We start from the raw sequence: 15,620 nt of genomic DNA on the forward strand, positions 1-15,620 counted from the left end.
TGGAAGGCCGTCTGAAGTAGGTGGCTGAGTTTCACTATTGTTCTCAACCAAATTGGCCTTTCAACTTATTCACTGCCTTTGGGGTCGTGAGCTGTCCTGCTCTTGTCAAAATACATCCTACCTCTTTTCAAGATCGCCCCTCAGAACCTTATTTCAACTCAATCGACAACAGCAATACGATCAGAGGTTTCAATTCATGAAATCAAACAACATGGCCGATTATGCCAAGGATCCTGATACTGATACAGAGGGGGAAGAAATGGAAATCTTAGCAGAAGACGAGCCTCCAATGAACTCAGCTACCATCCTCAAGTATCACCAAATGTTCCAAGAGCTTCTGATCAAAGAAGGAAGCGCAGAAGTTCAGAAAAACCAAGTGCTAGATTGCAAGGCCGCTGCTCAGGAGCGGCAGAAGCATATTGCCTCAGGGTGGGCAATCTATGAAAGAGTGACAGCAGGGCTACAGGACACGAACACCAAGGCACATGAGCTGATAGTACAGCTCAACAAGATCCTGAAGCAGGACAGTTTCAGCAGTTTTGTTGTTCAAGAAATTGACATCAACTTGGAGGGGCAGGGTAAATGTACGAGGCTCAACGCAGGAACCAATCACAAGCGAGTCCGAAGTGTCTCCCTCCGGTACATCAACGTCCACAACCATCTCCTCGATGTCCCGACCAGCAAAGAGCACGACAACTCCCGAACATTCAGATCTCGCAGCGAGGAGATTGTTACCGAAGCATGCGAACGCGGAAGAAGCTTGCAACGCGCTGGAGTCACAGAACCCTGGATTGAGGTGGGGTATGCCAGCGATGTCATGTCGGAAAGAAGCTCTGGGACGACAAGACGAACGCGCAGCAGCTTGATCTCGACGATTGAAGGTTCTGTAGACCTTCCAAGCGGACCTGATACTTCCGGCACATTCGAAGAAGAAGCTCCAAAGTCTGCGGGCGCGGATGAGGTGGGTTTCTTGAACTTCTCCAAGCTGGAGGTTGGCGAGGCTGTCGCTGAATCCTCGGCTAGACTTTCCTCGACCTTGGATTCCAACACCGCTAACATCACCTCTTCGCAGGCTGTCTATATCCACGGATCTTCCAAACGAATTCGCCAGGAGGACGTGCCGAAGGTGTCCGAGAAGGAGGAGGACAAGTTGGGATTATCAACCTCTCAAGAGTGAGTCCAGCATGCAGATTGCCACCGCTTGCAGACGCTGGCTAACTCTTTGCAGAATTGAACTCGACGCGTTCCCCACTGAAGTAAGAGACGAACGATCTTGGATTGCCAGCAAAGCCGAGCCAAAACCGCGAAAATCAAGATGGTATGCCGTACGATAGGGTTGTGGCTATTATCAATGTACTGATTTCGTGTCTATAGGGCCTTTGGAGAGCGATATAAGGATCCCAACCTAAACTGCCTTCCTGATTATGGGTATATTCTGTTTGCCTGGAATATGTAACATTCACTAATACTATCCGTAGGCCGTCAGCTCGTTTGCCAGCAACTCCGCAAGAAGCCGAGGCTATCATGGTATGTACTTCCATTCAGCACGTTTTGTTCGTAAGCTAATGTTATAAGCCTCGTTATATTCATAGTGGCGGCCCGAAGCCAATAAACAGACTTGTAAATCACGCTGCACTTCCTCAAACAAAGCAGCCAAGACCTGTCTCACAGAAGGCAAAGGCGTTCGATCTCACAGGGGATGCAAAAAGTAGCCGCCTAGAATATGGATATCCGGCTAAAAGACAGCGACTTGACAATGGATCGTCCAACCGGCCAATCGATGTGGATAATACGTCACCTCAGAATACCAGACAGAGTGTGCCCTCGTCAACATGGTCTGGACACAGCCGTAGCCGAGATGGGCAAGAGGCAAATACATACCATGGGGCGTACGAAAGCGTACGGGAACATCGAAAAGTGGAAGAGACTGTGAGGCCCCCCAAAAAGCAACGCAAACGAAACGGCAGTGCTACAGACAAGAGACTTGCGCTCATCAATGGGCATCAGCGCTTTGATCCGGAGAGCTTCGATCAAATCGCAAAAGAAGACCAGAACGATCTCATTTCCGATGACGACGCCGGTGAAGATTGGAAGATTGTCGGACCCAAACAGCCCATTAAGTCCAACACGAGGCTGGAGATTCAAATCCAAGGTTCAGAAGGATCTTCCCATGGAAGGCCACGAGGGCAGAAAGGATATGCGACAAGTACAAACCCAAAAAGCTCGTCACTTGAGACAGCACAAGCATCACGGTTTTTTCGAAAGGAGGATCCTAGTCTTTTATCGCAAGACGACCAAGATGAATTATCTACTGATCAGTACGGAAATGCGGAGCATGTGAACATCGCCCAGAGACTGTTAAGGAAAGGCCAGCCTGCCAAATCAGGAGACAGAGAAAGTCACGGCATAGCTATCAACGTAGGGGACTCAAGCGAAGACGAGATTTCCACCAAGAAGAATGACATAACTCCTGGCAAGTATGGTCCTTCCAGAACAAAGTCCAAAAAGCCCGAGGCAGAGGATTCCTACATTATCCATCAAGTCTTTTCCGAAGTCAAGAAATGGCTACTTCAAGGACAGCTAGAACGCTGGATCCTGGTTCACGACAAAAGCGCCGGACTCTTGACCTTTTATAATCGATCCGATGATCAGGTTCTCCAATTTCGTACTAAGGACGTCGAGAAAATCGAAATTGCCGATAGGCATAATAAGATGGTCTTCCATAAATCTAGAAACCATACAGCTGCTTTTTCAACGCATATTTACGTTGAGTTCACGTCTTCCGACGAATGCGAGCAATTGTTTGAAAATTTAAAAATTAAAGACGTGACTATTGGCAGGCTCTCTAAAGACCGGTTAGTCATACAAAAGTCGCCCTTCCATGATTTCTGACTGACGTTTGCAGTGACTATCTCGACAAAGTCTTCAGAAACTTGGCCCAGAAACCCATTCAAGCCAAAAGACAAACACCCATTGCACAGCAGGAGCCAGATGACATTCGCTTGGTGAAAGCCAGAGCCGAGAAGAAGCTATTCGGTGGAAAATGGGTTGAGGGCAATAAAACCAGTCGCAATGTCAAAGATGGAAACCAGAAAAGTGGTCCTTTGGAACGAGGAACCCGATCGAAAGGTCTTGCAAAAGACATGAGAGGTCGTTCCCCAAGTCATGGCCTCCTTGAGATTGAAGAATCGCGACGAGATTCCAATGCTAAAGCTCTCCAATCAGGGGAGTTCTATGGCAATTCTAGTAATGCTAGAGCCAATGGAGCAGATGCCCATGGAACTCGCTCCTCCGGAAGACTGGCCAAAGTTGATAGCACTCCTGCCTTTCGCCAATCCCCACGTCAGCGACCGCGATCACCGACCCCAGAACCAGCACGATGGACTGCTAATAACCCAGAATGGGTGAAGGATGTAGGATGGCAGAGCTCCTTGATTTACCCTCCGAATGGGAAAGATAAAGCCACTGTGGATATGCAGGATGTTGCGCGACTAGATGAAGGAGAATTCCTGAACGATAACTTGATCCTCTTCTACCTTCGTTGGCTGGAAGAACGCCTTGTAAAGGACAACCCTGAGGCGGCTAGCCGTATTTACTTTCACAACACCTTTTTCTACACGAGATTGACCAAGCACGGCAAGGGCAAATCCGGTGGAATCAACTACGAGGCTGTCGAACGCTGGACTGCGAAAATTGATCTACTTCAGTACGATTACATCGTTGTTCCTGTAAATGAAACAGTGCACTGGTATGTTGCCATAATTTGCAACGCTCCCAAGCTCCTCAAGCAGCCGCTGGAGGAGACGGCACAATTGGACGTAGAGAATGGAGTTGTGCAAGAGGACCCGAACACAGTCGAATCTGGCTCCAACCCTACAATATCACCACCGAAATCGCCTGCCAAGACTATCCCCGACGATGTCAGTATGGAACTGAAGGAAATGACTCTTGAGGATCACAGTGGTGTAATGTCTATTGTTGATGGACTCCAGTCTCTTGCGGCCATACCTGTAGCCTCCGAAGTGCAGAAAGACATAGAGCCCCGAGATCCGGACTCGCAACCTTTGACTGTGTCATCAGATATAGGTGGCGAGAAACCGGTTCAGGCAGTTCAATCCAAGAAAAGCAAACGAAAGTCGGCTCCTCCACCACGAAAGTATGACCCCAAAGAACCGCGCATTATAACGCTCGATTCTCTGGGACTTTCGCATTCTCCAACCTGCGCCAATCTGAAAAAATACTTGATGCAGGAGATCAAAGCAAAGAAAAACATCGAGATCGAGGAGCCTAGAAATCTCGGTATGACAGCCAAAAATATCCCTCAGCAGGACAATCACTGCGACTGTGGCCCGTTTCTCCTTACTTATATTGAGGAATTCCTGAAGAGGCCCGATGGGTTCGTCCATGACATTCTGCAACAGAATGAGCAAGATTTCAGCAGGTGGCGATCAGCATCAGATATGAGAAGACACATTCGCGAACAGCTCTTTGAACTTCAGAAAGAGCAAGTTCGAGAAGCAGTGGCATTAAAGAAGGAGAAAGCCAAGAGCAAGCAGGCGGCTAAAGCTGGAACACCGGCATCTGGTTCGACTTCCAAATCAGCATCACGCGAGGCATCCAAAAGCGCTCGAAATTCCGCTAGCCCAGAGAAAGCTCAACCCTTACCAGAAGTTATTGATCAAGTACCAGCGGAGAAGGCCGACTTGGCTGCTAACGAGTCGACAGAAACACCGGCAAAGGTCACTCCCGAACATGAGTTGTCTAAGTCTACTTTGGTTGAGCCGCGCTTCGATCACACTAGGCAGAATTCCGTTCGAGGAAATGTTTTGCTAAGAACAATATCGAGGGTCACATCGGCTTTGTTAACATACAGCCATGTCGAAGAGAAGGAAGATCTGGCACGGGAATCTCTCGAGTTGAAAACATCCTCATCTCAGCCAATTGTCATAGACGATTCCCAAAATTTTGATGATGAACTGAAAGATGCAACCGTTGCACCCAAGAAAGTTAAGGATCGACGATCTTCTGGAGGCGCAAACGCCCGAGATTCGAAATCTTCAACTCTTCACAGTCCCGTTGGGACACCCAAGCTTCTTAGACAAGCATCTACAGACAAGATATATGTTAACCGCCACCCTCTGCCAGACAGCAGCCAAGAGGAGGAACCAGCTCAACAGCAGTCACCCCGTACTCGAGGAAGAGTTACCAAGACCTCAAAGCATCACGAGACTGGAAAGATAAAAGCTGGGAGTCGTGTCGAGTCTCATCAGGCTACCGAGGATGATCAACAAAATCAAGAATGGAATGGCGTCGGTGCCAACCTGGACGAAAGCCTTGGATCTGTCCACCTCCTCGATTCACCCGAACGACATCCATACAATGAGGACAGTAGGCAACAGAAAGAGGACGATGAAATGTTCCTTAAAGATGCGCCATCGCGAGCAGCGTCGCCGCCAGATGTCTCATATCTATCGTCGTCTTCGCCTACAGAGGTTGTTCACCAGTCCTCCTTGCCGGGTAGAAGCCGGTCTCAGGGCAAGGAAACATCGGTTTCTCCTCGAAGTGTTAAGAGACCGTCGAGCCATGTGGCCGAAAATGGGTCAAGATCTGCTAAAAGAATGAGGAAGACTGATGTGGTAGATTTGGTTGGAGATCATCATCCCCCAGAAGCCTTGCATAGAGATGCAGCTGATGCTGCTATGCTTCAGGCACACGCTGGTAGACGTAGACGACTCACCGAGTGATTCGACGAAGAATGTCTTTCTCTTCGGCCCCTTTCTCGAAGGACCCTTACTTGGTCGTGTGTCCTGCAGCGAGTTGGCAACTCAAGAGTTTGGTATCAAAATTCTTACTTGTCACATTTCTTCGAAGCACGACACATTTCATTTGATATAGCACATGATTTCATTTCATTGCTTTTAGCATAGCACTGGCGTTTCGGACCTTATATGGTCTGTTTGTACTTAGATGGCGCGCTTTTTGCTGAGGATACCAATTCGTTTAATGAGAAGCGGGTAAACGGCGTTTGGCTGGGTGATTCCCTATGCACAAGGACGTGGGTATGGGAGTGATGTGGCATTGGGCTGAAAGTGTGACGGATGGATGGCATACGTCCGCATAAATCCTACCTTACAGATGGCTACATAAATCTGCAATCACGCACGTAAACGCGAGACTCTAATCAAGTTACGATGTGATTTAGGGTGTTTGCTCAAGTGGCATTGTGACGTCCACCATCCACTTCCTTAGGTATGATGACATGAGAGAATCGACGTTTATCCATCACCCTGGGAGCAAGCGTAAAGCTATACAGTTGAGCCCATCTTGTGAAAACGCTGTAACCGAATAGAGCAGATCCAGGTTGTCGAGACAGTCAGCGAAACTGATTTCGCTTCCCTCTCTTTTCAAAGTCAAAGCGGAAGGTTCCATTCTTCCCAAACCATAAAACCCGCTAAAATGGCGGTGACACAGCGGAACGGCGCAGATTTGAGGAGCCGAGGTGAGATCATCTCATAGTTCAAACGGCCATACGAAGACATCAAGGAAGAAGAGAAAGAAGATCTGATTTGATCTGATCATCTTCGATCTCGAGAGTCAAAACTCAGGGGGCGTGCATGCCGTGGCTGGCGGCGGAAACGGCGTGTCCCGGGCCTCCCACGGTCAAAATATCTCGTATGGAGGGAGACAGGCATCCAGTCGAAGACATGGATGGTGGAAGTGAAAGAACGGGACCCATCGGTCTCTTGTTGTTCCTCCTTCTCCTCCTCCCATGTTTCCTCCCTCCATCCTCGTCTCCTCCCCCCATCTCCTCCCCAGCCCAAAGATCTGAACTGAAAAAATGAAGCTTTCTTGTCACAGGCTGGGCACTCCTGGGCATGGCACGTTTGGGACTAGTCAGGCACAGGAGCACTGAACACACATGGATCGCGAGATGCACACGAACCAATGCGATGGGTGAGAGCCCACATACGCCATGCCATCCATGCCCATCCATGTCCCCGGAATGTCTTCACTAAGTTCACTTTCACTCACAGTCTCATACGGGCATGCTTCAACTCACGTCACCTGCCCCTCCCTTCTTCTTCGCTTTCCCTCCTGCTCGTCTCATCCGAAAACAACGGTCGCCAAGGACCCATGTCTCTATGTCATCATTGCCATTCTCTCCCGACCGATCATTCATGCGATCCCCATAACCACGCTGGAAGTACGAAAACTCTAAAAGACAAGAAGATAATAAATAAATCTCTCATCATTATTAAGCTCGGTACCTACCTAAGTAGGTAAGTATTGAGTTTTTTTCAGCAATGCTGCACAGGGCCACATGGCTTCGTTTATCCCGTATTCGGTATGACCCCGACCACCCGCCAAACCTTACTTGACCGCAGGCCACTACAGTACTGTACTGGAGCCCCGTGGAAAATGTATCATTACCAGTAAGTTATTCCGTAGCTTGGGGACGATCCATCCAGCTCTGCACTACAGGGGCGGCTTGGGGGCGGGGGGGGGGGGGGGGGGGGGGGGGCGCGCATGGCATTCTCAGGGGCTTTTTCTCTCCCTGGAAATTAGACACACGTGACCGTATCTAGATCTAGAAGCTGTGGGACGGGGACTTTTGTGGGAAATTTAACAGCTCGCGTGTGCATGGATGCATGCTGGCATGGATAGATGCGAATACTTGTAATACGCGCGAAATGCCAACCTATACCTAGTATCTACCTAGGTAAATTACTTGTTAAAAACTTTACTTAAATTAACTAAATTGCCTGCCTGCTTTTTTGAAAGACTGGCCCTGCAGATAAGCATTTGATGCGCGCGCGCGCACACACACATTGGGCTGGGGCTGGGCTGTGCAAAATCCATCAATCAATCTGCGATTTTGCCCATCTCGCATCAGCATCCTCATCTCATCTCCATCCATCCATCCATCCTTCCTTCACCACCTTTCCCTCTCCCTCCCTCTCTCTCACATAATCAGCCCGCCTGCGAACACGAACAAGCGGCGCCCTTCAACACTCAACCTCAGCTCGCACCTCGGTCAATCCAGCCAGCCATGAGAGACAATTGACGTTGCGTGTTGGAATTGGATCCCTTTCGCTGGTGTTCTCCTAAAGATATTTTTATCTATTCTTTATCTGTCGCTGCTCCGCTCCGCTCCATCTTTATCTGTGGCCTATCTATCTATCTGTCTCAAGTCTCTCTCGCTCGCTCGCTCAGGTTTGGTTTTGATGAAAAAGGACATGTCGGTGTGTGGTGGCTGGGAGCAAACGACGAAGAACCCACCACGCCTGCTGTTGCACGACGCGATAGGAGTTCCCATCCATTCAAACGAATTACATCCAATTGCACTGCATTGGATTGCTGTGCCTTGCGGATCCATAAAGGACTGCGCCCTTCTGCCTGGAATTGATCAAAGAGGACAGAATTGATCTTTCCTTTCACGAGGACAGAGTGTTGGTTTTGTTGGTCGATCACCTGAATTGCGTCAATCGTTCAATTTTCTATCTACCTAGCCCACGGACCGGTTCGCGCTCTCTGACATCAGTCATTTGAACCAAAACCTTTCTGGATCTCGTACGACATTTTGGATATTTATCTCAATTTTTTGTCCCCGATTCTTGGGATTTTTCTTATCAGATCCGTTGACCTTTAGCGCTGGGAATTTTTGGAGAACACTCCTCGATTGTTGGGATCGCGGGGTATTTTTGGGGTCCGCCGAAACATCTGGGGCTCGGTTTGGATACGAAGAATTTCGTCATATTGGACGAGGCATTGTCCTTTATTTCCATTTCTGGTTCTCTTGGAAGCAAACGTATCTCGAATTGCCAGTGGATGGCAGAGCATTCGAATTTTGGATTGTTTCCGTCCTTAGCCTGTGGGCATCAAGGACCTGGTTCCTGGGCATCCGCATTCCTCACGTGGATTCAAAGGATTTGATCGTATTTATTTGCCATCTCCACAACACATTGCCAAAATGGAATCATTAAAGACATCAAAATGGGGGAGTCTAGCAGAAGAAGCTGTGAGGATACCTGGGAGGATATTCAATTTTGCTTGGGAGGGTCTGACAGGCTCGCCATGGTGGGTGGTGGTGATATCCAGTCTCTGGCTCTACTTCGCTGGATCATTTTTCTTCGACGTCGCACATTTCTTTCTTCACAAATTCTCAAAATCACGGTATTGGATCCTGCGTCAGATAGGATACCTTCATGAAGTGCACCATCTATACTTCAACCGTCGACTCAAATTCAACAACAGATATCTCATCCAGAATATGGTCATCGAACTACCACTAGAATTATCATGCCAGCTTTGCGGAACATGGCTAGGCTACCGAATCGCTCAGGCCTTGAACCTCACCGGTTCAGGTCTTCTATCTGAGAGACTCTTTACTCTCGTAACAATATTCCAAGTCGGTCGAGTCCTCGTAGTAGCCATCCTCGAAGGCCGTGACTCAAACCACAAATCCTACCCAAGAGTCGTCCCCAAAGATCCCAACTCCTTCGTCGTCGGCCCCCAATACCACGCCATGCACCACGTCGATCCCTCCTCGTACATCGGCTCCTGCTTCCGCGTCTTCGACTGGATAATCGGCACCTCATGCTCCATCCGCTCCCGCCGCATCGCCATGACCGGCTCCTCAGGCGCCTTCGGCACAGCCCTTAAAGCAGAACTCCAAACCGACTCCCCATCCATCATCCAAGATCTCAAATTCGGCAAAGAGTGGTCCTACAAGGACTACGACGCCGCAATCCCCATCCTCCAAAACACAGACATCCTTATCCTCTCCCACGGCTCCAAAACAGACCCCATGGCCGCAAACTGCACCTCCGCCGTACACCTCATCGAGCTCTTCAAAAGACACTACCGCGCTCGACCAGGGCACTCCCTTCTCCTCCCCGAAGTATGGTACGTCGGCAGCGAAGCGGAAGTGCACCCCTCGCCGCCGGGGAACCAAATCATGAAAGACTACACGCGGTCGAAACGCGCGTTTGCGCGGCATGCGAGGAAGTACTATGATGATGAGGGGATCCTGTATAGGCATATTGTGCCGGCGGCTTTTAGGAGCCGGATGGGTTGGGCGGTTGTGGGGCCCGGGTGGGCGGCTGCTGTTGCGATGTGGTGGATTAGGAGGGGGGCGAGGTATGTCCCTGTGACGTATACGGGGTTTGCAGTTTTGGGGTTTTGGAAGTTTCTGTATCTTGTTGAGAAGGCTGCTTGAATCGGTCTTTTTGACTCCAGATTTCTTGCCTTGAGGGGCAGGGAAAACCGTGGGTGTTGTGTGGGTGGGTTCGGTGCGTATTCTTCTTCATATATGGATGGTTGGATGGACTGTAGAATGGGGTTTATGGATACCGGTCGCAAGCGGCCGGTTGGATTGGGTTGGATCGAACTAAACCGAGATTTTACTCGTTGGGATTTTCTGGTGGCAGGAAAGAGGAGTTCCTTTCCTGACGCGTTGCTAAAAGCGGATACCCAGAGAGATCATTATTACCCTCTGGATGGATGATGGTTTTCCTTTTGTCGCGCGTGGCAAGACTAGGTCTGCTCATATGAAGTCTTGTAAATCCTTTTCTGAATTCAGAAGAGCAAGTAAGTAAGAGTAATGCTAGATCTTAATGATAGTGTTAACTTTGCGCGTTGTGTTATTCTGTAAACAAACAGATTGGAGATGTTTGCAAATCCGTGCTTATCAACAACCTACTTGGAGGGGTACCCAAGGAGAGCGAGTCAGTCTGAGCCATTGTATTTTGGTGGGGTGAAGATTGCTTTGTAGGGTGTTGAGAAGATGGAGAGAAGCGTGAGATAGAGGCCGTAAATTTTCACGATGGAGGTCAATGGTGGAGGGTGAAGAAGAAACTTGGGACAAGCTCAAAGGCGCAGTGAGCGTCTGCTCTGTCTACTTGATGACAGTGACTCCCCCCACTACTCACTGAAAGCATGCTGGCTTCGGCGTCAGAACTACAGCTTCCGTTAAATGCGATCGATGCTGAGTGACGGGTTTCTTTGTGTCGGAAAGACAGAAGGAGAGCTCGCTTAGTTCACAGACTGTAAACACCATATTCATTCACCTAGCGGACTTCCTCATGCAGCGTCTGTGGACGCAACGCAGACTTTAGTTGCTTAGCGAATTCTCCTGCTTCATTGCGGTAGTCTGGTTTCAGTACTATACGTGCTCTATATATATGACTTGGCTCACGTCGATTCGAGGCAGCGACTGAGATAGACTTTTGCAAGACACCACTGTAGGTTGAAAAGGGTATGGAGGATGTAACCAGTTGGTTCAAGGTAATTCATACCAGACTAAGCTTCTTCAATGTTGGAATATTCGAGGATCTCGTGAAGACGCTCGTGGTTAGTGACAGAATACGGTCGTTCTCTGTGCGAAATCGAATAGAAGTGGCCAAGTGACAATGTGGTGGGAGTTGACAGTTGTTAGACAGACGACAGTGAAAAGTGATGACCAATGGACGAAAATTTGAGTACTGCAGAACAGATGATCATGTAAATTTCAAATCTTATGACTAGTTGGTTCAATGCTGTACAAAAAGCAACCTAGCACAATCCGAGTTACATCTCTCCACGGGAGGGAGGCTTTCGTCACTATCCCTGAAGCTTTCAATTTTTACCTTGATCTTCAGAGGCATCCCGTGAAGTGTTTTATATACACTCCTAGACGATTGATATCCACGGAGATTCTACTCCTCTCTTCGATAGAATTCATCGTTGATTGGCGAGCGCTCAAGACCATTAATCACGCCTCTGTGGGTCACTCTCTCGGTATTTTATTTACATATATAGATCTATGCCTGATCAGACTTGGTTCCTTTTTCCCCTAACACTCAAGAGCCCAGAAAGACTGATTAGTCGTTCAGACACAAATCTATTAGCAGTCGTCACGATGGTTTGAGGGAATATTCTTCGCGGATGAACCAACATCCTCGAGTGGTCTTGCTATTGCATTACGGGACAGAGAATGTATAGTGTCGTTGAAGTTTGACAACATACAATGCATTGGCAGCGACGCGTAGGCTCTACCAGAAACGAAGAGAGAGAAAGGGATCCTGCTCAGTCTCAACGCCACATGGTCCTTGGCAACCTAGGAAAGCGTGAATTCGGTTTCAAGTCAGGACTTTCCAACAGAGATCTCCCTACTACCCCACTCCGCTGTACTTCACCATTGAAGCGCAGTCTTTGAACTCTTGACAGTGCGTGACTTCATGAAGTGAGACAGAGTGCAGGGCAATTTATACGTTGATGCAGCGTGTGGTCGTACTGACATCACTCCCGCTTCGGACGCAAGGATGTTGCATCTTGGGGTTTTCATAAGCAACCCTATGGGGAAATTCGCGATTGATTTCGATCATGCAATATGCTGCTTTTGGGGGAGTAATGCTGAAAGGCCTCTCGACTCTAATATAAGATTCAGATCCTCAGCCGAAATCGCCACATAATTGAAACCAAGATTTTGAACGATCTATGAGTTGGGTGGAAGGTTTGGTTAGAAATGGGGTAGCCATCGTTTTTCCTTTTTGTTGAAGAGAGAGAACAGGCAATTGATATGTGCAGTTTGTGAACAATATGCTACTTTGAACATGATTCGGATTGGACTGGACTGGTGGTTTGGAACTTTCGTCGTCCACATTCGAATGAGAGGAACGTCCGAGAGAATCCTTGACAACACTTCATGACTTGACAGCACAAATCAACAAGAAGTGGGTCATGGATTTGTTTCATCAACAGATTTGCACAATCAACTTCAAGATATACAAAACCCTTGACGTGACTCGGCTTAAATAATCGTGGGATTGTCGTGTCGAAGCATCTCTAAGCAACACCCTTCCTAATGTTATCTTTGATGAAATTATGGGTATCCTTAAAGGTTTAGGATCTAACTTCCATTTATGTCTATCAGAGGATATCAGGTGCTCTCTCGGTAGCAAGATGGCGGCGAGCACCCATAGGTGTAACATTCCAAGATAGGTTTGCTGACTTGAGGGATGTCGCTTACTCCCACTTCACTGGAAGGGAAGACTATAAATACAAGATACGAGTCTCAGCTTTCTGGGTCATCGGCCTCACAGTGATGGACTAGAAAATCTAGGTTTGGTTCGAGAAAAGCCACGACTTGATATTTGATGAAATCAAACCCTTTGTTTTGCATGGCAAATTCCCTTCGATCGACTTCCAGCACTGTCGTTCTCATATCGCCCGGCGATCTTGGAGCTGACAGAGGAACAGAGACAAAACGCAGTGGATTGATAAGAGAAAGACAACTGATGACCAAAAATCTAAACGCTGGAGTGCAGTTCTCAGTGAAAAACAGCCCGCCCATCATTCACTTTCTGACGATTTTAGAGTACGTCACGTTATTAAAAATCGCACCACTCTCAGCTTCTCGCAGCACATGCAAGCTGGCCAATTAGTTCTAATCAGACCAATTATTGAAATATTAGGCTATTGATAGTCTTGACCTCTTTGTCTTAATCTCGGAAGAACTTATATATACCTAGGCGCAATTCACAGGTTTACCCCTCATTGTCATCCATCTTCCCGTTCTTATGTGTTCGGTCACTTCTGAGTCACTTCTCCATCGGCATCAACCGTTCAATGACTCATCAACATGTCCTCCAACGAGTATATATTTCTACCTCATGCTCCTAGTGGAGACTCTACAAGTCACACTGCCATTGGATGAGAATAAACAGTCTGTCCAGTGCTGTTCTGGATCCCGGAGAAGACGTACCTGGGTTCAGGAATTGCGGAATATAACATCAAAGAACCAGTACAGCTTGTCCCCATATAAGATTGGCTGAAACAAGGTTGGATAAATAGGAAAAAAATCGTGTCTTATCACGTTGTCAATGAGTTTTGACAGCGAAGCTCGCAACGACAGCAGGAGTTCAGAAAATGAGCAATCATTTCCCCCTACCACCAACTTCTTTGAGAGATGTTGATCCTGCTCAGGGGGTAAACAAACTAGATTCAGATTTAAGAAGATTCAGAATGAAATTCTTCAATTTAATCAATATGTCTCCCCTCTCTGCCGGAACTTGCTCAGAGGTGGCCATTTGCGAAAATGGACGTCCGTCTTGGCTGATTAGGGAGAAAAGTGCTGAGGGCACCAGTGTTAAGTACTTATTACACGACCGAAAAGTTTAATGGACATCATGGTCCACTAATTGTGCCTCTAATCTTTGTTTTGGGGTATCAAGTCAAGCTGAGCCATCATTCACAGGTGAAGTAAACATCGCTTAATTCGAACCCCTCATTTCATATACTCCACCTCATGCAGTTTTGCCAAGCCCGTTTCACTCGTGTTACAAAAGCTCGACTCACTAATACCAGTCTTGACCGCTGGCATAATTCTAACATATAAACCAGAGCTCCCTACTTTGAAATCTGTTCCCTCGTCATCAGCAGGCCCGCAAGTACGAGCAGAACATGCAACCCAGGGCACAATGCGCCAGGGATGTGTATCCCATTTTTGACAGTCAGCCCAACTGAAGAAACCAACTCTGACATGCCGTATTGCGCATGAGTCCTGGCGGTAAATTCCTCCGATCCAGAAACGAAATGATCGAGTGAAGCTCAGTAGGGAGTCTGCAGTGAGACGATAAAATTGACAGCGGAGCGTTTGATGGCAGTGAGAATGCAATCGACTTGGGAGTCTGTAGAGACTTGCTATATAATGAAAATCTTTCTATTTTGCCGTCCAAGTATTTGAAACCCCAGAAAATATTATCAAGAAAGTCCGAGGGAGTCAAACATACATCATCACTCGGCGTTCAATGTCCAGAGTCTCATTTGTTTGAATTTCTTCATGATTACTGGCCTTGTACCTACTGGCCTCGGATCCGTTCACGTTTATATGTTCTTTTCAGATCCCCCTGACTTTGCTTCAGAGACCGATGACTCTCTGGGCTTCTATTCACAATCATCTTGGTGAGAAGCTAATGCTCGCTTCGCTTCACACCCAACAACCACACTTCACTGCTTCTCGCCTGCGAAAAACTCATTGATTCCGAGTTTTCTTACATCCGAATATCTATCACAGCAGCTACTCTGGTTCAAAATAGCCATATAAGCCAGGCTTCCGTGATTCTTGCAACCACATCAACAATTGGGGGTGAAACAGATTGGCCGTATGGTGAACTCGGCTAAGCTGTACAGCGCAACGAAATGCCTATTCGAAGAGCTGTCACAAGACATTTCAAAGTTGGATCATTAATCTCCAGAGAATTTTAAAGAATAGCCAAGTATTATTATATTGGTAGTAATCACCCATAAAATATCTGCCGATAAGCTAGGAAATGCAATGGAAGTGACAGTGAGAGAGTCCATGACAACAAACCTTGACCTTTCCTTCCCAGAAGAAATATCCTAATATCACAAGATTTGCATAACCGGCATTGAGAAAGGTGTCCAAGCACAAAGTAGCAGTATTACCAAACGGTCGTCCATCATACACAAACTCCTGACAGACTTCCCAGTTCCCACCATATAGCTACTGTACATTGCGGACAGACTACTTTGGTATTGAAAGCTGGAATATCATTTGTTCATATAAGATTCGTAATTGGCTCTCCAGATCCTGGATTCACTCCTCGCACATTGTTTGT

The 15,620-nt window shown here is 47.6% G+C and overlaps 2 protein-coding genes across 2 annotated transcripts; both read left to right on the forward strand.

The window, feature by feature from the left end:
- Positions 1–146: 146 nt before the first annotated feature.
- Positions 147–7,495, forward strand: ONS95_008935 (uncharacterized protein). Its single transcript, XM_058502498.1, has 6 exons — positions 147–1,173; positions 1,229–1,318; positions 1,375–1,428; positions 1,479–1,527; positions 1,576–2,855; positions 2,906–7,495. Exons 1-6 carry the CDS (start codon positions 197–199, stop codon positions 5,742–5,744), a joined length of 5,289 nt encoding a protein of 1,762 aa, XP_058361427.1. The 5' UTR covers positions 147–196; the 3' UTR covers positions 5,745–7,495.
- Positions 7,496–8,971: 1,476 nt separating this feature from the next.
- Positions 8,972–10,219, forward strand: ONS95_008936 (uncharacterized protein; the record flags this gene model as incomplete). The annotated part of the gene is made up of 1 exon (XM_058502499.1): positions 8,972–10,219. The coding sequence occupies one exon, from the start codon at positions 8,972–8,974 to the stop codon at positions 10,217–10,219; it is 1,248 nt and encodes a 415-aa protein (XP_058361428.1).
- Between the last annotated feature and the right edge of the window lie 5,401 nt (positions 10,220–15,620).

Source organism: Cadophora gregata (genome assembly GCF_030347475.1).
Source record: "Cadophora gregata isolate MNR1 chromosome Unknown scaffold_3, whole genome shotgun sequence".
Taxonomy (NCBI): domain Eukaryota; kingdom Fungi; phylum Ascomycota; class Leotiomycetes; order Helotiales; family Ploettnerulaceae; genus Cadophora; species Cadophora gregata.

Excerpts from the sequence above, each read along its gene's own strand:
- ONS95_008935 (XM_058502498.1), top strand. The coding sequence starts at position 197 with ATGAAATCAAACAACATGGCCGATTATGCCAAGGATCCTGATACTGAT. Across the intron at positions 1,319-1,374 it reads AAACCGCGAAAATCAAGATG|GGCCTTTGGAGAGCGATATA; the intron begins GTATGCCGTACG and ends TCGTGTCTATAG. Across the intron at positions 2,856-2,905 it reads GGCAGGCTCTCTAAAGACCG|TGACTATCTCGACAAAGTCT; the intron begins GTTAGTCATACA and ends TGACGTTTGCAG.